The sequence below is a fragment of the Carcharodon carcharias genome, chromosome 26 (assembly GCF_017639515.1).
Source record: "Carcharodon carcharias isolate sCarCar2 chromosome 26, sCarCar2.pri, whole genome shotgun sequence".
In the NCBI taxonomy this organism is placed as follows: domain Eukaryota; kingdom Metazoa; phylum Chordata; class Chondrichthyes; order Lamniformes; family Lamnidae; genus Carcharodon; species Carcharodon carcharias.
The window spans coordinates 36,011,135-36,033,835 of NC_054492.1; the positions used below are offsets into that span (position 1 = coordinate 36,011,135).

A 22,701-nucleotide genomic window follows, 5' to 3' on the forward strand; every position below is an offset into this window, starting at 1 on the left:
GCTCCCATCTAGAAGAAGAAGGGCAGCAGATAGATGGGAACACCACCACCTGGAAGTCCCCCTCCAAGTCACTCACCGTCCTGACTTGGAAATATATCGCCGTTCCTTCACTGTCGCTGGGTCAAAATCCTGGAATTCACTTCCTAACAGCACTGTGGCTGTACCTACACCACGTGGACTGCAGCAGTTCAAGAAGGCAGCTCACTACCAAGGGCAATTATGGAGAGGCAATTAATGCTGGCCTGGCCAGTGATACCCAGATCCTGTAAACAAATAAAAAACCTTTTGAAAGTTCATTATGAGCTTTTTAGTCAAACATTTATCAAAGTATTGTCAAATAGTACAGCACAGAAGGAGGCCATTCATCAGCACAATGAGACTGTGTTGGCTCTTTTATCGTACACCAATTAGTTGCACTCTCCTCTTTTTCCCTATATCCTAGCAAATATCTTTTTTAAGCATTTATCTAATTCCCATTTGAAAGCTTATCTCATTTAGTATCCTAGCAACCTCCTTGTTTGCCATAACTTTGGCAAATGCCCTTTCCTTGCAAACACCAATGTAAAATATTCATTTACCTCAGCCATACCTTGTGCCTCTAACAATAGATCTCCATGTTGGTCTTTAATTGGCCCCACCATTCCCCTGACAAGCCTATTCCTGTTAATATGCATATAGAAGACCCTATGATTCCCTTTCATGTTAGCTGTAACTGAGGTAGTTTCTTCATTCTGCTCCTTCTCTTGACTTCCCACTGTTCTAAGGGTTTGTAATAAGAGAGACTATTTCATAGTTCAAAGTAAGTGGTAGGCACCACCTCATCATGCAGGGTACTGATTTCCTTTCACAAGAAACATGAGATCACTTCCTGATGAATCCTCATGACATGTAAAGGCCTTTTTTTAATGAAGCTTGAGAGCGAATTTACTAATACACCAACTTTTTCCATGAGAGGTTAATGTGTGATTGAGTGGATTTTTGTGTGTGTGCATTAGGGTAGTTAATGGGATGATGGGCTAGTGAGCAATTGCGCAGAAACTGGGCATTGTATGTGATTCAGCAGTGCTGTACAAAGAAAGGTGATTTTATGTGTGTGTGTGTGTGTGTGTGTGTGTGTGTAATTGATTGAGTGGGCATCTGTGTATATTTTTAGATCCCTTCTCTGTAACCTCCTCCGATTCTACAATTTCATTGCCACCTTTATCTCCCCACTGATCTTTCTATTCTTCTGGCTCTGGTCTTTTGTACATTCACTTTTTTCTTCACCCACCCTTTGGGGACCAACCCTTCAACTGCCTATGTCTCATTATTTGGAACTCCCTTCCTAAACGTCTCTGCATCTCAAACTCTGTTTTCTCCATATAAGACCCAACCCTTTGACCAAGCTTTTGGTCAGCTCTTCTGATCTCTCCTTCATCACCTTGATGTCACTTTTCTCACATTTCTGTGAAGCAGCCTGGGAAATTTGCCTATATTTGACCTATCCATTACATTACAATGGCATGCAGGCACAGACACCATCATACAACAGGCAACAATTGAGCTCAGCTACCGGGGTGGGGGCGAGCGGGGCCAGGGTTGGTGGGGTGGGGGGGGTGGGGAGTGGGGAGATGGGGTGCGCTGCCATCAAGAAGATCCCAGCAACATCACCACTTTACCCCAAATGGGGCCTGAACGTTGCCTAATTGAAAAGCGGAATTCTGCAGTCCTGGAAATCTGAAATTAAAAAAAGGAAATGCTGGAAATTCTCAGCAGGTTCTGGCAGCATCTGTGGAGAGAGAAACAGAGTTAATGTTTCAGGTCTATGAACTTTCATCAGACCTGGGAAAAGTTAGAGGTTTAATTGATTTTGAGCAAGAGTTGGGCGGATCAAGGACCAAAGGAAGGTCTGTGATAGGATGGAAGACCAGAGAGACTGAACAATTTCACACCATAATCTCTGTTCCACTTTGTTTCCTTTCCTTTATTTGTTTCATTTTTTTTTCTTTCAGTCAGCAGCACGTCTAGGCATGTCTTTTGTTTCTTTGTTTCTTTTCTTGCCCCATCACCATTTCTTTTGGCCCTGAAGCAAACTCTCCCGTCATGCAACCTGCCCTGTCTTCCACCCTGTTGTGTGTGCCTGCATGCCATCGTAATGTAAAGGTGCTCGGCAAAGTTAATGATTAATGTGGGACTGGAGAATAGCACTGCCCATGGTATGATGTATAGAATTACATGGTAATAGACTCGGAGAACAGTCTAGAAAGGAGCAACACCATGCATGGCAGTAACTGGGATCTGTACATGGTTAAGGATTACGAATAAATTGTTCCTGTTTAAACGTACAAGCCTCAAGATCTCATCAATGAGACATCAAACAAACCCACAACACAACAAACTCTATCACCCTTCCTGAAACATTAACTCTGTTTCTCTCCCCAGAAGCTACCATGACCTACTGAGTATTTCTAGCATTTTCTGTTTTTATTTCTGAATTGAGCTTAATTGACTAGCCACTGCTGCCGGGCAGGTAGCTGGTCCCCATCAGACACCACCTCGATGTTCAGAAACGGGAACGTGTCAGTCAACCCAACATGAGAATCTGTAATTCTGCGCTGGGTCCCACCTCCATATCCATCTCCGTGGGGATGGGAAGATGCAGCACATCATCTTTAACAACAAATTTTAGATATTCAGTTTTCATTTTAGAAATGAGACATTTGATAGGGGTAATCTAATCCAGATAAGGGGTATTCCCTTTCCTCCCCCCCCCCTCAACCCCACCCCCATTTTGTGGTTAGAGGAACATAGGAGTAGGAGTAGGCCATTCAGCCCCTTGAGTCTGCTCCACCATTCAATTAGATCATGGCTGATCTTCAACCTCAATGCCATTTTCCTACAATATCCACATGTTCCTTGGTTTCTTTAATATCTAGAAATCTATCTATCTCTGTCTCGAACATACTCAATGACTGAGCCTTCACAGCCTTCTGGGGCAAAGAATTCTAAATATTCAACATCCTCTGAATGAAGAAATTCCTCCTCATCTCAGTTCTAAATGGCCTTAGTCTGAGACTGTGTTCTACACCCACCCCCCCTCAACAGAGCCAAGGGAAACATCCTTGCTGCATCTACCTTGTCAAGCCCTATAAGGGTTTTATATATTTCAATGAGATCGCCTCTCATTCTTCGAAACTCTAAAGAATACCGGCCCAGTCTCCTCAATCTCTCCTCAGTCTGGTAAACCTTTGTTACACTCCCTCAATGGCAGTATATCCTTCCTTAGATAAAACAACCAAAACTATATGCAACATTCCAGGTGTGGTGAAACCAAGACTCTATACAGCAAGACATCTTTACTCCTGTATTCAAATCCTCTTGCAATAAAGGCCAACATACCATTTGCCTTTTTAATTGCTCACTGCACCTGCATGTTAGTTTTCAGTGACTCACAAACAAGGACACCCAGGTCCCTTTGGACATCAATACTTCCCAATCTCTCACCATATAAGAAACACTGCGTTTCTGTTTTTCCTACCAAAGTGGATAACTTCACATTTTTCCACATTATATTCCATCTGCCATTTTCTTGCCCACTCACTCTGTCTGTCTGAGGGCAGATTCGGCGCTTTTGTTGGCAGTGGGCATGCTTCATGCCCTGAGTAGACAATATGGTGGGAATGCCAAAAATTGCTTTCACGATGTGGTGAAACCAGTTTGCGATCATCCGCTCCACCTGTCGATGGCCGGCTGCATTTCCCACCACCTGCACATCGGGAACTTCATTGTAATACATCTGTATATCACTCTAAGCCCAGCTCACTGGAATCATCCCCCCAACACCGGATCATCTGAGCATGTCGGTGTGATTGCACACCGACATGTTTCACAACTGAACATAAGCAACGTGCGCCTGGCGAGCTGCACTTCGCTCGGGACTTTGAGGTTTGTTTGCCTACCTTGCTTCGGACAGCACTCACAGTCATCAGCGCCAGGCTTCACAGACAGCACCACATCACTTTTAGGGGGACTCACAGGCTGGTCTCTACTTCCCAGACCAGCCGTAAGATGGGTTGGGTTTTTTAACAGCTGCAGAGCCATGGCTTGCTTGGGGAAGGGGGAGAAGTGGCCTCAGGCATGGGAAGAGGCTGCAGGGCTAGGGCTGTACTGGGGAAAGAGGGTATCCCAGGGAGTGTGTGGGGACACATGTTGATCTGTGCAAGTGGCCTCAAGATGGTGAGGGCTGAGGAGGCAGTCTCCAGAGGAGATGAGGCCAGACGGAGATGTGAGGGTGTGTGTGAGAGAGTGAGTCGTGACGTCCCTTGAGCTGGCAGTGAGTGAGATGCCAGTGGATGTGTAATGGCCTTGTGAGTGTGTGAGTTTAGAGCAATGAGATGGTTGCCTTATCCTGGCGGTACAGATGAGATCATTCATCCTCCACCTGCACTGGATGGCAAACCTCTTCTGTGTAATGTTGGCACCGACCACCTCTGCCACTGCTCCCAAGCCAGAGTAGTGACACAGATAGGCCTCCTGAAGCCAGAGTAAGGGTAGAGGACATTGCAGAGGTCTCCAACATGTCCAGAAGGCATCCCGGGGTGTCACTGAATCAGGGGGCTGTACTTTTCTTGGCTTCTGGGGCCATGTCTTCACCAGTGCCCTCCTGGGCTGAAAGCACTGAGAGGTATGCTTGTGGCTGCACTTTAAATATGGTGTCCAGCGAGAGGAAGCAGTGAAGGTGTGATGGGCAAACTGGAGGCCACTTGCCAGTGAAAGCATGTTTCCCAGGATTTTTTTTTATTCACACATGGGATGTGGGCTTCGCTGGCTGGACCAGCATTTTATTGCACATCCCTAATTGCCCTTGAGAAGGTGGTGGTGAGCTGCCTTCTTGAACTACTGCAGTCCATATGGTGTAGGTACACCCACCGTGCTGTTAGGGAATTCCAGGATTTTGACCCAGCGACAGTGAAGGAACGGTGATATATTTCCATGTTAGGATGGTGAGTGGCTTAGAGGGGGACTTCAGGTAGTGGTGTTCCCATCTATCTGCTGCCCTTGTCCTTCTAGATGGTAGTGGTCATGGGCTTGGAAGGTGCTGTTGAAGGAACCTTGGTGAATTCCTGCAGTGGTACACTGTAGCCTCTGACCTGCTCTTGTAGCCACAGTATTTATATGGCTAGTCCAATTCAGTTGCTGGTCAATGATAACCCCCAGGATGTTTATAGTGGGATATTTAGTGATGGTGATGCCTTTGAACATAAAGGGGCAATGGCTGGATTCTCTCTTGTTCGAGATAGTCATTGCTTGACACTTGTGTGGCACTAATGTTACTTGTCAGCCCAAGCCTGCATATTGTCCAGGTCTTGCTGCATTTGGGCATGGACTGCTTCAGTATCTGAGGAGTCGCAAATGGTGCTGAATATTATGCAATCATCAGTGAACATCCCCACTTCTAACCTTATGATGGAAGGAAGGTCAGTGATGAAGCAGCTGAAGATGGATGGGCCAAGGACACTATCCTGAGGAACTCCTGCAGTGATGTCCTGGAACTGAGATGATTGACCTCCAACAACCACAACCATCTTTCTTTGTGCTGGGTATGACACCAATCAGTTTCCCCCTGATTGCCATTGACTCCAGTTTTGCTAGGGCTCCTTGATGCCACACTTGGTCAAATGCAGCTTTGTTGCTAATGGCAGTCACTTTCACCTTACCTCAGGAGTTCAGACCTTTCGTCAATGTTTAAACCGAGGCTGTAATGAGGTGAGGAGCTGAGTGGCTCTGGTGGCACCCAAACTGGGCGTTAGTGAGTAGGCTATTTCTAAGCAAGTGTTGTTTGATAGCACTGTTGATAACCCCATCCATTACTTTACTGATAATTGTAAGTAAACTGATGGGGCAGTAATTGGCCGGGTTGGGTTTATCCTGCTTTTAGTGTACAGGACATACCTGGGCAATTTTCCACATAGCCGGGTAGATGCCAGTGTTGTAGCTGTACTGGAACAGCTTGGCTAGGTGTGCGGCAAGTTCTGGAGCAGAAGTCTTCAGTCCTATTGCCGGAAGACTTGTGCTCCATGCATGATTAATGAGACAGGATTGGGACGATACAGCACAAAAATCTGTCATTGCAGCCAACCAGTAAAACTTTCTTTTTCTCGACCGCTACTGCATGTAGGGCAAATCCCGGACGATTCTACCTGAAGTCCCCTTGAAGCCTCTTTGCATCCTTCTCCCAACTCACATTCCCACCTAGTTTTGTGCCATGAGCAAACTTGGAAATATTACATTTGGTCCCCAAATCCAGTCATTGATCTAGGTTGTGAACAGCTGGGGCCCAAGCACTGATCCTTGCAGTACCCCGCTAGTCATAGCCTGCCAACCTGAGAATGGCCCATTTATTTCTACTCCCTGTTTTCTGTCCGTTAACGAATTCTCAATCCATGGCTGTACACTACCCTGGGACTGACTGCATTGTGTGAGAAATCAGCAACCATCACAGTGTTGGCAGAGAGCAAACATCATTGATATGGAGCTAAATTGCAGTGATGAGAAAATTGATTGAATTGAATGCCTTCAGTTAAATAACTGTGAGCTGGTGTGGGAAAGGTCCTTGTGTATTAGTATGGAATTGAAGGTGTGAATCTGAGCAGGAACCAGTGATCAAGATCAGAGCAGCTGTTTCTCTCTGGCTGTCAGACACAGATCCATTGCCAATGATTGAGTGGCTGTGCATGTAAAGCATGGCCTGACAATGGCAGAGACCATCTTAGGATTCCCAGACCATAGCTCTTCATATCCTTTCACTTGTGTCAAGTCAATCCCTGCTTAACTTTCTAGCTGCCCACGTAAATTCCCGGATTTCACAAGGTGTGCTTGCTAACAGGCTGTCTGTGTCTTAGTCTCTATAGGGCAGCTGGCCTTACACACATATGTTGCCTAGAGTCTTGCATCCATGTGACTGCTTTGAGTGGCTCTGCTGTGTTACTGCTGTATACTTAACAAAGCATTTTACAGCCCGAGAAGTCACTGCATTTTGTATTTGTGTTTTGTGTAGCATTACACAAGTGATCCTGTTAGCAGTCCTGTAGGTTGTCATGCCAGAACTGGCAAGATTCTCTCAGTTTGTTGAAATTGAGGACATTGTATTTGACAAATCTGGGCAATTTGAATCTCATTGTTTCTGCTGTTTCGTGTTTCTGCCATATAATTTCTCCATCTAGCATGATATTTGCTTTTCCTAATTCTTGGGAGTTGGCTCCCCTTCCCATACACACACACACACACACACACACACCCCCACCCTCCCCCACACCTTCTCCCCTGCACCCCCCCACACACACACACACACACACACACACACACACACCCTCCACATCTCCACCCCCACATACCCTCCCTCACACCCTCTCCCCCGCACCCCCCCCACACACACACACACACACAGACACACACACACACACACCCCCCACACCTCCACCCCCCCATACCCACCCCCACACCCTCTCCCCCCCCACCCCCACCCCCCATACCCACTCCCCCCCACACACACACACACATACATACACACCCTTGACTATGTCCGCAAAATGGGAGCATTATTTTCTACTGACACACTTAGTCTGTCAGGTTTAGTAGGATTTTAATGCTGACAGATTCTGACATGCAGTCAATAGCAACCTCAGAGTAAACTTGCCATTTCTCTCCAGTTGGTCACAGGGAAGGTGTGGAAATTGTGCTTCTTCTGGCAGTCAGACTTAACACAAATACGCTCAGGAAATAATGTATCGGTGACTCAAGCTACAGAGAGAATGCTTGGAGTGTGATCCCTCACACAACTTGGACTTTTCTCTTCATAGATGGTCTCGTGTATTTTCAGTACTTTCTGCCTTCATTCCAAATTTCCAAGATTTACACTTTCCAACTCTAAGTTTTCTCTGAGGCGGTTGCTGGTTAACTGCAGATCTGGAGCTGACAGCGTGAGCACCCAGTGAACCCACATGCGAGGTCAGCAGAGTGGAACAAGTGTCACTGACTTGGTTCCGTTTGCTTTGCTTTTTATTGCTACCTCCTGAAAGGGTGAGGATTTATTCTTTGCCCCCGCTCCCAAGGGTGCCGATTCCTATGCGTGCCAGCTGCGCGTCGATACATCATCTGAGTGGCCGTTCTTCATTCGTGAATCTATCACAGTTGAGTCCAATTCTGTCCTTACCCAACAGCCACACACTTCGCAGTGTGGACTATCAGATAGTGATTCGGAGAAAGAACTCTCCCAACCTAGGATAGTGATCAGGTCGTGGGGCCCTGATTTCCTTGATACAATCAGAAAATGTTGGAAATACTCTAGCAGTATCTGTGGAGAGAGAAACAGAGCTAACTTTTCAGATCAATGACCTTTCCTTATAACCCTGATTTTGTTAATTGCCTTAATTGTGAGATGTTTCTGGACACAGCTGGCCTAATCAGGCAGGTTTATAAGGGTTCCTTTGGCTGGTCAAGATCCTTGCCGTGGTAACCGGCAGCAATGGACTCCTCTCAACTTAATTTAAAAGCAACTTTTGCCATATAATGGGGGAATTCATTTTATTCTGTATATGGCCTGGGAATGTTTAATGGGACCATCTGTATTTGTATCTAACCCGTTCTGTTTGTCTCAAGCTCAGGCATTCATTGTCTCGGTTATTCTGATCTTGCAGATGTGCAGCACATCAAGAGGAGGGACATTGTGTTGAAACGAGAGCTGGGTGAGGGAGCTTTTGGGAAAGTTTTCTTGGCCGAATGTTACAATTTGAGCCCAACCAAGGACAAGATGCTGGTGGCAGTTAAGGTAAGTGTGTTGTGTGCCCTGGAGATGACACCTAATTCATCCCTTTCTATAAAGCCCTGTTTTACCTTGTTGCAGAGTGAATTTAGTGTTGGCTTTTAATCTATAGTAGTAAACACCAACTATTTAACCTGATTACTTTTCCTTATATCTAATATTGAACTCTGGCCCAAACTCCTTGCAGAGTGGAAGGCAAGGCCTGAGGTGAGTGTATATTCCAACTCTGCAGTGGTGGAATGATGGCAGTCTTGGACTGAGAACAGGTTTATGTGAGACTAGTCCTACCCTCACTTCATCTGATCCAAGTGAAAGGGCCTAAGGTGATGACCAGAATCTCAAGACCCCACTGATTCACAAACAGAAGGCCCGGGTGCTGACACAGTCTGTGTCACCTCATATAGTGTCAGTGCCCAGTAGAAACCCAATGCCCATTAATCTGGTGTGGTTGAATCTTCTAAAAGCCTATTGGTGTCACTTTTAGAAAGCTACCACTACCACTCAGAGGGATGTTCTAGGGTGGCCGAGTTGTGCTATTAGTGACAGAGTTGATCTGCAGACACTTCTTGGGTGGAAACATTAAGTTTATTTACAATATACTCAGCAGCAACTACAGGTGTGCTTCCAACTCCAACTCTATCTCTACACTGACTGCTGAGGTAGCCTCTACTACTCTGCTATTGGTTACTACAGATCATGTGATCTTGCCTGACACATTTTTAAGAATACTATGTTACACATTAAATAAAACCATAATTATTACATTCCTCACCCTTTAACTCAGCTATACATATTATATTTACAAGTACATATTTTTCAAAACAGCATAATATTTACACTGGGTAAGGAATTTACAAGTTCAGTCTTTCCGGAGGTTTCCTGGTACGTGTGGAACGTCACAGCTCCACAACATCAGATAATTTGTCAGGAACCTCTTTTTCTGGAGTTGCCTGAACTTCAGGTCCTTCGATGGGCACTTGCAGTCCTGTATCCTCAACTCTTACAGGGACATCAGACAAATCAGTCCTGGGCTGACCGTCTTCAACAGGAAATGCAGACCCGGTCAAGATCACTGGTGGAACCAAATTTTGGTGATTTGTCTCTCTCTTCCTTAAATGATCCACATGTTTACTGATGATCCAGCCTTCCACCTCCACATGGTAAGATAGAGGTCCACTCACCACACTTATTTCACCCAGTAACCACTTTGGTCCTTCCCTGAAGTTCTTCACGTATACCGGCTCTCCCACAGGAAATTTCTCCTCACAACTACGCCAGTCATGTCTAGTTTTCACCCAAAGTGACTCCTTTCCACCTTCCCCTCTACATTCGGCTTTATTAAGCTCAATCTCATCCTGAGATGGCTTTTCAACAATAACTCCGCAGGCGTGACACCTGTTGTTGTGTGAGGTCCTGGAATGAAAAAGAAAGTGTGCTAGCTTGGTCACCAAGGAATCACCAGTTAGCATTTTCATGCCTGTCTCGAACATTTGAACCATCCTTTCGGCCAGTCCGTTTGAGGAAGGGTGGTACGGTGCAGTTTTCAAATAAGTGAAACCATTGAGGCTGATAAACCGTTGAAACTCAACACTCGTAAATGTAATGCCGTTATCGGAAATGACATCTGGTAGTGCGTGAATGGCAAAACTCTGACATAGTTTCTCAATTGTAGTGGCCGACATTGGTGACTTCACCTCATATACGCCCAGCCATTTTGAATGGGCATCGACAATGAGCAGAAACATAGTTCCCAGGAAAGGTCCAACGTAGTCAATATGTAACTGCCCAGGGTCTACCTGGCCACTCCCATGGGTGTAATGGAGCTGTCACTGGCAACTTTTGTAGTTGCTGACAGTGCTTTACTGAACTCTCTATTTCACCATCTATCCCTGGCCACCATAGATAGCTGCATGCTATGGTCTTCATTCAAGAAATTCCTGGATGGGCACTGTGTAGTTCAATTAAAAGTGGCTCCCTTCCCTTTGGAGGAACTATCACTCATGTTCCCCACAATAAGATGCCATCCTGACTGGTTATTTCATGTCTTCTGTTGAAATGCGGTTTCATGTTGTCAGATATGGCTCCTGTGACCAACCATGAAACACTTGTTCTCATACCTGAAGTAGGACTGGGTCCCGACCTGTCTAATCTCTGATCTTTCGAGCACATACCAGCGAGGAATCTAAGAAATTTAACAGTAAAACAAGTTCCTGTGGAACTGGGACATGCTCACCATTTTCTTGTAAAGACAAATGACTAAGGACATTGACGTTTGCGATTTGATTGTCAGGCTTATGTATGAAAGTGTATTCGTATTCTGCTAGAATTAATGCCCTTCATTGTGTTCTTGCTGAGGCTATGGGTGGTATAGCCTTGTCCTCACTAAACAACCCTAGCAATGGTTTGTGGCCTGAAACAATTGTAAAATGATGTCCGTGTTCGTGCTGGTGAATTTTCTTGACAGCAAAGATGATGGACAGGCTTTCTTTTCCTTTCTGTGAGTGTCCCTTTTCCACTGTGGTGAGCGTTCTTGATACTTAACCTATTGGCCGTTCTGTGCCATCATCCATCCGATGAGAGAGCATTGCATAGGGAGATGCATCACATGTCAGCACCAATTGCTTCATCTGGTCATAATGCATTAATAGATTGGACGAGTGGAACAATTGTTTCACCTTTATAAAAGCTTCTTCCTGGGGCACCTCCCAAGACCAACGTTAGTTCTTTTTGAGTGGAGAATGCAGGGGGGCCAGCACTGTAGACAAAGTGGGTAAGAACCGCCCATAATGGTTGATCATTCCTAGGAATGGTTTGAGCTCCGAGGTGTTCTTTGGTGCAGGTGCCTCTCTTATGGCTCTCACTTTCTCCTCAACCAGGTGGAGGCCCTGTGAATCTACCCGGTGACCCAAATAGATTATCTCCCTCTCTTGGAACATGCGCTTTTCTTTTTTTAAATGCACTCCAGCTTGCAAGAAACGTTTTGAGACTCCTTCTAAGTTTACCAAATGCTCTTTTTTCAGTGAATCCTGTCACCGATACATTGTCTAAATAGATTATAACCTGGCACAGTCCCTGCAGTAAGTTTTCCATTGTTCTCTGAAAGATGGCACAAGCGGAGGAGACACCAAAAGGCAATTGTGTAAATTGGTACAATCCTTGGTGGGTATTAATTGTGACAAATTCCCAGGTGGCGTTATCCGATTCTACTTGTTAATAAGCATGGCTCATGTCAAGCTTTGTGTATGTTGTCCCTCCTGCCAGCTTGGCATACAGGTCTTCAGTTTTTGGAATGGGGTGCCTATCCAACTTAGCTACTTTGTTAAATGTCAGTTTGTAGTCTCAACAAATTCAGACGCTTTGGTGGGGTTTAAGGACGGGGACTATGGGTGCTGCCCATTCTGAGAACTGAACAGGTTGTATAATGCCTACTTTCTCTAATCTGTTTAGTTCAATGTTGACTTTTTTCGCAGGGAATTTGGCACTGGTCTCGCCTTCATGAAGCGAGGGGTTGCTTCCAGATCCATAGCAACGCTGGATTTTCCCCACTATGTCCTTAAAGACGGTGGCATACTTTCTAAATACCTCTGGCAGCCCACTTGCCCTCAACTGGAAAATTTCAGTCCATTCTAACTTAATCTTCTTTAACCAATTTCACCCCAGGAGGCTTGGCCCTTCGCCTGCTGCCACCATCAAGGTAGATTTGCCGATTGGCTTCCATAATGTACAGTTACTCTGCTTATGCTTTTTACTTGAATGTCTTCATCCATGTATGTTTTTAACTTGGCAGCTCTTTCCTCTAACTTAATTGATGTTCATCATTTATCAAGTATCTGAAGGTATGTTCCCCAATTACTGTAATGGAAGCTCCCATGTCCACTTCCAGCCTAAGTGGTTTGCCATTTGCTTTCACTGTGACAAATATTGGTTCTGTTTTTCCAACTTTCAGATTAAACAATGAGTAAATATCTGAATTTGTTGTTTCAGGCTCTTCTACATTGTGGATTTCATTGGACTTCTTTTGTTTACAAGTCTGCTTGAATCTTTCCTTGCTTTGCCTCATGTGTCCATTTCTGTGACGATATAAGCATTCGATTTTTTCAAACTGCCACTCGCTAAAAGACTGATTGTTTCCACCTCTTAAAATTATTCTTCACTTTCACTGCTAAGTTTTCTCTTTATCCTTTGGCTAGTGGTGGCTGTTTCTCGCTTCTTGGCAGAATCTCACTTTTTTGCACCTCTTTCGGTTGAGGTTTCCCACCTGATTTGGAGGACGGTGCCATTTTGTGCACCCTGTATTGCTTGTGAATCTCTTACAGCCCTTCCCATGGCCAGCGCTGTCTCTAGCGCCTTCTTTAAATCCAGATTCACTTTGGACAATAGTCTTTTCTGAATAGTGTCCCCATTCACACCACACGCTAAACGACCTCTGAGCATGTTGTTCAGAATCGTATCGAACTCACAATGTTCTGTTATCCACTTCAAATTGGTCACAGAGCATGCAATTGTCTCACCCAGGGCTCCATTTCATGAATTAAACCTGAACCTCTGCATCGTGACTGAGGACTTTGGTTGAAAATGAACCTTCACGAGGTCCACCAATTCATCGAAATCCTTCGAATCTGGGGCACTGGGTGCTGTCAAACTTTGAATCAGACTTAAGGTTTTGCTCCCACAAGTACTCAAGAGGCTCGCTCTCCTCTTCTCTTCCCCCGTAATCTTGTTCGCTTGAAAAAGTAACGTAAGACGTTCTATGTATTGAGACCGATCGTCTGTGGCAGGTTCAAAAGGTTCAATTGTCTCAAATTGTGGCATTTTGAGAGGGAATAACTTCTTCAATTCTAATGGAGCTTGCTGCTTACAATCACTGGGTGATGTACAATGCCAATTTCTTTCTAACTTGATTTCTTCTGTTCAATCCTGTTTTATCCTCATTTTCAGTTTGTTGTAGGGTGGCCAAGTTGTGCTACTAATGATTGAGTTGATCTGCAGACACTTCATGGGTGGAAACGTTAAGTTTATTTAAAGTATACTCAGCGACAACTACATATGTGTTTTTAACTCCAACTCTATCGCCACACTGATTGCTACTCTCCTGTTGGTTACTACAGATCATGTGATCTTGCCTAACAAATATTATTCTTAATTACACACTAAATAAACTCATAGTTACTGCAAGGAACAATGCTGATTTTTTTTTATTCTTTCATGGGATGTGGGTGTCATTGGCGAGGCCAGCATTTGCTGTCCATCCCTAGTTACCCTTAAACTGAGTGTGGAAGGCAGTTAAGTGTAAACCATTTTGGTGTGGGTCAGGAGTCACATGTGGACCAGACTAGGTAAGGACAGCAGATTTCCTTCCCTAAAAGGCATTAGTGAACCAGATGGGTTTTTACGACAATCAATGATAGTTGTCATGGTTACCATGGTACTGAGACCAGCTTTATATTCCAGAATTATTAATTGAATTTAAATTCCACTAGCTGTGGTGGAATTTGAACCCATGTCCCCAAAGCATTAGCCTGGTCCTCTTGATTACTGCTATACCACCTTCTCTCCCTGCATTTGACATTTGGCATTGGCTTTGGGAGAAATTTATTGATTGAAGTTTATGACCTTCTGCTTATACATTTCCATCAAAAATGACCCTAAATTCCTACCCTGAAAAGGCAAGGCTGTTTGAAGTAGCTCATTGCCTTTTGAGAACTGCTCCAAGAACTGTTCGTAGTTACATACATGGCAGAAGGAAGCCATTCAGCCCATTATGCCTGTGCCAGCTCTTTGAAAGAGCTATCCGATTAAGCCAATTCCTATATTTCTACGTAGCCCTGCAATTGTTTCCTTTTCAAGTATATATCCAGTTCGCTTTTGGGAATTACCACTGAATCTACTTCTAAAACCATTTCTGGTCATGCAAGCCAGCTCAAGGTAATGCATTGCTCGAAATAAATTCTCCTCATCTCCATCCTAGTTCTTTTGCCAATTGTGTTTAATCTGTGACCTCAGGTTGCTGACCCTCCTGATAGTTTCTCCCTATCAACTTTATCAAAACCTCCCTTAGTTGTGAACATCAATATTAAATCTCCACTTAACCTTCTCCACCCTAACGAGAATGATCCCAGTTTCCTTAGTCTTCTCGTAACTGAAGTCCCTCATCCCTGGTACCATTATAGTAGAATTCTTCTGCACCATCTCCAAGGCCTTGATGTCTTTGCTTAAGTGTGGTGTCCAGAATGGGACATGGTACTCCAGCTGTGAGGCTTAACCATAATTTATAAAGGTTTCGCACAGCCTCCTTCAGAGATGATTGTGACAGTGTAACTATGACTCTTGCCACTCTCTGTAGACTCTGAAAGATGCCACAGTCTCTGCACGGAAAGATTTCCAGCGAGAGGCAGAGCTCCTCACCAACCTTCGGCATGAGCACATCGTGAAGTTCTACGGCGTCTGTGTCGATGGTGATCCTCTCATAATGGTCTTTGAATACATGAAGAATGGAGATTTGAATAAGTTCCTGAGGTGAGTGCATTGCCTGCAAGTCATGAGAACAGCAATGGTGCATGACAAGTAAAAGATAGCCAAGAATATCTTTAGGTAATTTTGGGAGTTGCTAATTTAAAGTTTTTCAATGCCTTACTTTTTCTAAATTTTTAATTGTAAGCTTCAAGATTAGATAATAGGTTTTAATTTACTTGCAGAATGTACAGCTGGGGTTAAGTTCCACAATAGTTCCATTGATGTAAATGTATTTCAGTATCTCTGTTCTAAAAATGTAGTTGTTTTTCCATGATTCATTTTATTAAGTGTTTTCATTGTGTGCCTACGAGACTTACAATTAAGTGGAGGATGGGTGTTATTCCAGGAGATTGACTGAAACGGTGCCCACAGTGAGGGCAAATCCTGACAAATCAGGGAGAATCTGGTGATGTAAATTAAATAAGTGGCTTAATGTCCATCCAAAACAGCTCCTCTTTACATTATTTGCAGCTTTCACCCAGCAGGCTCAGTCTTTAGTCAGTTTTTAATGCCTTGCTATCGTTGACAGTCACTATCCAGCCATTTTGCAATCAGCTTAAAAACTATGTTGGGAGTCACCACGATGAAAATCAGCAGACCTTTGCTGGTCAATATAAAGAACTCGGGCCCTGGGATTTGGTTTGGCCTTGCATTTTTCTGATGATACTATGGGCTTGGATACTATGTCCAAGCCTTCCTGACCCCACAAGGAAAATGTTTACCTGTATCTGCCAGAGTTGCTCAGCAGGCTTACTTTCTGCTGTGGTGCGGCTCGGTTAGATCGTTAAAATTGCATTGACATCATTTTTAGGTGACGGGCTCCCAATCTGTATATATGTCTGAGGCCCACACCTGAACTAGATGGGCTCAGCTAACAAAGAGACAGCTGTGGTAAAATGCCCACAGGGGTGGGAAGCAAGCAGTTAGTGTAGCACGAACTTTTTAACTCCCATTCCACCAGCTTTCCACTGGATGGAAGGAATTAACATTCCCCTAACCTTGCAGCCATTATTGTATCATGAACGTGGTGCACGTACACCTCAGAATTGATTGTGAGTATCCATTGTAAGCAACTAAGGAAATTGGTTAAAAATAGAGGCAGAAATGGAACATTGTACATTATATATATAAAGCAGCAGAGCTGAGTAATTTAATTTCTGCTTGCGTTGAATGTTAAATTTGTTTGTGGTGCAGCTAAGCATAAATATCATCTAAATTTTCCCCAACACTTATTATCTCTTTGCTGTGGGTTTGATGAAGTTTGACAGCAACTACAGAATGTCTCAGTGCCAACATCTGCTCAACAAGGAAGTGTTCCAGGAGGATGTACTTGCTTCATTTTATGTTTAAATTTATTTTCACTTTGCAGTGGCATGCTGTGGATTTCATTCGCTATATTGATACGCAGTGGAAGAGATTTGCCATCACTGAGGCGCTGTGTTGTGAATTTGTCCGGTTGAGCGCTTTCAGCCTCTCGCCATATTTAGCAAGATTCCAAGTAGAAACCAGGCTGGGATCTTCCGGTCCTGCCCACGATGGGAATAGATGTGTGGGCAAGATGGAAAATTTGATGGGCCAGCCCACTTCAGGCAGGAATTTCCAGACCCATGGCGGGTGGGATCAGAAAATCCCGGCCTTATTTTTGCTGATTTTCTCCAAATTAACCTTAGGTTTTTTGGTCCAAATATTCTCTCCTCCCAGATTTTCTCTTGCGTTTTGGCAGATAGAACTTGGAAAATTCCCAGGAAACCTAGGTTTTTACATCGGCAATATAAATGGACCTGGATGATCCTTACCTATTATAAGTAATATTTCCCTATGAAATGGCTCCTTAATAATCCAATTGGAAGGATTGAATAGGGAGCATGTATTGAATAATTACTCTTTGAGGTGCCATCACCTCTCCTCCCCTCCCACTGTTGAAATTGGTCATTCAGGGCATAATCCTTTCCAATTAATAGCATTCAGCTTCTTGGGCTCCTTCTATCTTGGACTCTATACATGGGACTTGGTTCCTGGAAGACTGTAGATGCACTCTGGTATTTGCTTAACACTTGTTTATTGGTACTACATCTAAACAGGTTACAGAGTAGGCATGCTGCTTCTAGGCATGATTCCAACCTCTCCATCAGGTGTCTAACACATGACTGACTGGTGTCAGTGGTACATTATCATCCATATCATACATTAGCATTTCCCATCTGTTAACTCTTTATACTACAGTCAATTTTTTCTCAACTTGGAAAACGAGCCACTGGTCATTCAGATTCTGTTCGGGCCCCAACCCATTTGCTTCCTCGCTGTTGTATTATGGATTTGATTGATGTCTCAATTATGAGATCTTGAAACTTGAATATTTAAACATGAACTGTTTATTGTTAATCTTTAACTATTTACAAATTCCAGTTAATGGCATGCATGGTGCTGCTACCAACTGTCAACAATTGTCATCAACTACCTCTGGAATGTTCTCTGAGCCTAATACCATGTGATTCTATACATCATACAGTGGGAGGTGCTATTCTCCAGTCACATGTTAACCGTTGCTCTGCCGAGCACCTTTGCATCACAATGACATGCAGACACCACAACATCATCCAACACCTTCCACCCTTCCCACCTCACCAAGCCAAATTTAAGTATGAAAATTTGGGTCCTAGACCTGTTTTTGTTCACCAGTTGCAACTTTTAAGAATAAATAAATTGGATGAAGAAGGATGAGTGGAGGTGCATGTGGAGCATGAATGGGGACATAGATCAGTTGGGCATGATTCTCTGCTGTATGTTCTACGTGACTAAAGCAGCGCCTAGATGCCCAAAAGCATCAGCATTAAACTGAAAAATGTCTAATGCAGTCACTAGTGTGGAATGTTGCACTCTATGGATAAGTGAGCCAGAGAACGAGAGAAGGAGAACAGCTTTTGAAACATGGGTGTAACAGAGGATGCTTGGAATGAGCTAGATGGGCAGAAAGCCAAACGAGTGGGTTAGATCAAGAGTAGAAGTTCAGGAATCAAAATGGTTGCTCAGTACAGTACAAGAGAGAAAGATAGCCAAGTACAAACATTGGAAACAAAGACCCGACAGCCTTGTCTGAGCAACAATTGAAGGAGAAATTGAGAGTAAAAACAGAAGAGGAAGAAGAAAAATCAGATGGATGGATAACATTGAAACATAGACTTAGGAAGGCTTGAAAGAAGCCAGAACAAAAAGCAAGAAGATGCCAACAGCCCCACTAAGGCTTTGGTGACAATGAATGAACAAACAATTCTATGTAATTCTATTTAAAATTGGGTGAAGTATGGACAATGCACACCAGTCTCATTTTCTCCAGATATTGAAAGGACCACTGGCGACCTCTCCCAAGAGGCAAGCTTTTTAAAAAAAAAAGAATTTTGTGTTGCTTGAAGAAACAGACAGGCTACCTAAGGGTCCCAAAAGGTCTTCTGACCTGCTACAGGCTTGCTCTGGTATCACTCCCCTGGCAATAGCCAGCCAACTGTACTCCTGAAGAAACCAGTGAGCTTTGATATAAATGAGATGGAAGTCCGACAAACTGAAAAGGCTTAAAACAAGTAAACCTCTAGGGACAGTTGATGTTTATCTCAGAGCCTTGAGAGAGAACAGCAAGGAAATTTTGCAAGGTACTGGCAATTATTATGGCAGGGTCAGTGGGTTCTGGGAGGTATCAGCAATTTCCAGCGTAATGTGGGCCAGGATTTTCCCGTCGGCGATTTGGGGGCGGGGCCCACTTGCCGAGGGGAAAGTGACACAGGATGACATCGGGAGGAACCCCCAACGTCATCCCAGTCCCTTTAAATTTTTAGGAAGGTGGGTGGACAGCGAAATCAGCTGTCCGCCTGCCAACCTGTCAATGGCCAATTAAGGCCATTGACAGGCTAATTAAGATTGTTATATACCTGCCCGTCCAACCTTAAGGCTGGCGGGCAGACCAGGAGCCCCAGCGGGCTTCTGATTATTGATGAAACATCATCCACTGGCGGGATGAGGTTTCATGTCCGTTTTTAAAAAGTTTCATAAAGTTAATGTGTTTCTTATTAACATGTCTCATCTCGTGTGGCATTGTCACAGGAGGGGGACATGTTAATAATTTTAATATTTTTCTATTTTTGGTGTTTTTTTTTTAACTGTCACTAATCTCCCTGGGACAGCACTTGGTCTCAGGGAGCAGTGATAGGGAATCTCTCCCCACCTCGCACAGGAGGCGCATAGCGCTTCCTGTCAGGCAGGCCACAGGGCCGGCCTTAACTGGCCCACCCACTCAAAATGGCAGAGAGGCCCCGTTTCGGTGGCGGGTGTCAGCTGTCTGCCTGCCGCTGAGCCGGTGGGGTCCACATGCCTACCAAGGGCAAAATTCTGCCTGCGGTGTTAGTATTCAGCAAGCATCACAGTACAGACATGGGCAACTAAAGACTCATTAATCTTCAGTTCTATGTAAAATGATTCAGGTCTGGAATGCACTGCCTGGAAGTGTGGTGGAAGCAGGTTCAATCGAGGCATTCAGAAGGGCATTGGATGATTGTTTGAATAGAAACAAGGGTACGGGGAAAAGGCAGGGCAATGGCGTTAGGTCTTAACGCTCATTTGGAGAGCTGGTGCAGACACAATGGGCTGAGTGGCCTCTTTCTGTGCTGTTATGATTCTGTGATTCTGTGAATTATCAGGAGGATGAGTACACAGCACTTAATAACATGGCTTTAACTTTAACAATTCTGCCTGGCCAATCTCCTCGATCTCTTCCAGGAAGTGACAGCCTTTGTGTTAAAGGCTATAACATGTTGTATTTAGACTTCCAAAAAGCATTTGTTGAAGCTGCACATGAAAAATTGCTAAATAAGTTCAGAATTACCAAAATAAGGGCAAACCTGAAAATGGATAAGTAATTGGCTGAATGTTAGATAACAAGTGAAAAGACAAACCCCTTGGATCTGCTGAAATTCTTTGAATAGTTCACTGAATTCAGGGATCAGGGCCTTCTAGTGGCTATCATTTAGTTAGATTTTCAGAATACATTTAATTAAGTTCCACAAGTGAAGCTTTTAAAGCTCATCAAAGTTCCTGCAAATATTGGCAAATTATTTAACTGAACTGACGGCTGACTTGGGAATAGGAAGCAGGAGCTGGTGATAAATGAACAACATGTCCTGCTAAAGGTAATGGTGTTTGGTAATTATTCAGAAAAGAATATTTGCAAATAATATAATTTGCTGTTGACTCCACCCCATATGGCCAGATGACTAGTCTCAAGGAGATTGATAGCAAATTAAGCAAGTTTATTTAATTTCAAAAATGCAAGTAAATGCAGAAGCTAAACAAGGATGGCAGATGGAGCTTAACATTGATAAATGTGAGGTAATTCACATAGAAATAGCTAAATTCTTCTTACACTGACTAATGCTGAACCTGAAGGCTTACCCACTGACCCATCTTACAATAAATAAACCCATATGAGCAGCAGATTAGCAAGTGCTAGTTACTCATACATCACTGGGCCTGTGCTGGGCATAATGTAGATAACTTAGATTACAACAATTCGTATTTATACAGCGGCTTTAATGTAATAAAATGTCACAAAGCACTGCACCACTTTGCTTTGTAGGGCAAAAATTGACACCAAGCCACATAGCGCATATTAGACCAGATGACCAAAAGCTTGTCAAACAGGTAGGTTTTAAGAAGTATCTTAAAGATGTAGGGGGGAAATTCCAGAACATAGGGCCCAGGCAGATGAAGGCATGGGCAGCAATGGAGAAGCAATAAATCAGGGATGCTCAAGAGGCCGGAATTAGAGGAATGCCGATATCTCAGAGAATTTTGGGGCTGGGTGAGATTACAGAGATAGGCATGGGTGAGGCTATGGGAGGGTTTGAAAACAAGGATGAGAGTTTGAAAGTCAAAGTGTTGCTTAACCAGAAGCTAATGTATGAGTATAGGACTGATGGGTGAACAGGACTTGATGCAAATTAGGACACAGTCAGCAATGTTTTGAATGACCTCAAGCTTACAGTGAGTGCGACAGGTAGTCAGGGAGCTGCCACGTTGCTTTAATCCTTCGCCCGTCTCGGGGTCAGCAGCTCTTCTTTCCACTATACAGCCTCAGTGGTTGACTTCTGGGGGAAAAATGGATACCTACTCATATCTGGCTGATGACCCATGTAAGGAACTCATCACAGAGGCAGAGGTGAGGCACAACAGGAATCATATTACTACCCCAATCAGAATAGAGCTAGCCATTTGCTTGCTCAACATGAAGTTCCACTGCCTTGACTTATCTGGAGGCACCCTTCCATACACCCCAGCAAAACTCCTCCAGATTGTAGTGGTATGATGTGCCCTGCACAACATGGTGCTGTAGAAAGGACTGGGGCTGGCCAACCTGGAGGAGGAGGAACATCCTAGTGTGCCATTGATGCCTACAGTCACAGACTTGCCTACCTGAGAAATCCACGATACCCTCACCCAGGCACACTTGGCTTGCTGCATTGAATCCCACGGAGATCCTACAAGTACTGCTGCCATTGTGAGTTCTGCAGGGATCGCTTTAAGTAGAGATTCCTTGTTGCTAAATTAGTCGCATCGTCCTGCCCATCAGCCTGCCTGCCCTCCCTGATTGGTCGGGGAACCCAGAAATAGGCTGCTAATTGGTTTGCTAAAGAAAAGAGCATCACAAGGCGTGTAAAGTCAGGAGTTGGATTCACAACCCAGAAATTTCCCATAATTGCAGCAGGGACTAATTGGCGATAAGATTCCAACCCTTTGCCTCCCCAATGTAATCCTTTGTTTACCATTGTCAATCTTTATTTTCTGGACATAAGTCATTTCACACCCTGATGTTTGCTCTTTGTTTTCCAGTATCTCTCCGTTGTCAATCTTTTGTTTCTCTGATGTCTCTGGCTCCAAATGAATTATGATTATGCAGATATTGCATTCTTCATAATTTATGAGTGACTTAGAGATCATTGGTAGAAAGAATTTAGTTTTACAACAACCGGGCTTTAAAATAGGGGCACACAAAAGGCTCAGTTGAAAAAGTTGTAAAATCAGCCTACTGGATGTTACCATTCTCGCAATGAAAACCTTCAAACAGTTTTTGAAAGTGTTATGTTGTAAATGTGTTTCCTATGCTGCAAGGGTTGTTTCGTCTGATTGATGAGGGAGATTTAGAAAGGGACAGAGAATGCACCAAGCAGCAACCGAGCTCCCAGTCCCCCATGTCCGTTCCAGAGTAAAGCCTGTTCAATCACAGTTCAGCATCATTGGCAGGCAATTTTAAACAATGCTTAAACATTAATCCCAGAGAATTTGAGTTATCTGCAGATTTGTGAGGGAGTGAAAACCTGTAGGTTCAGTTCACCAAAAGAATTGTC

The 22,701-nt window shown here is 44.0% G+C and overlaps 1 protein-coding gene across 1 annotated transcript in view; it reads left to right on the top strand.

Moving 5' to 3' along the window:
* Positions 1–22,701, top strand: part of LOC121269909 (NT-3 growth factor receptor-like) — an 875,498-nt gene that overhangs the window by 798,776 nt on the left and 54,021 nt on the right. Inside the window, exons 13-14 of the mRNA XM_041175032.1 lie at positions 8,676–8,806; positions 15,144–15,316. Of these exons, the coding sequence (XP_041030966.1) occupies positions 8,676–8,806; positions 15,144–15,316 (304 nt within the window). The remainder of the gene's footprint in view (positions 1–8,675; positions 8,807–15,143; positions 15,317–22,701) is intronic.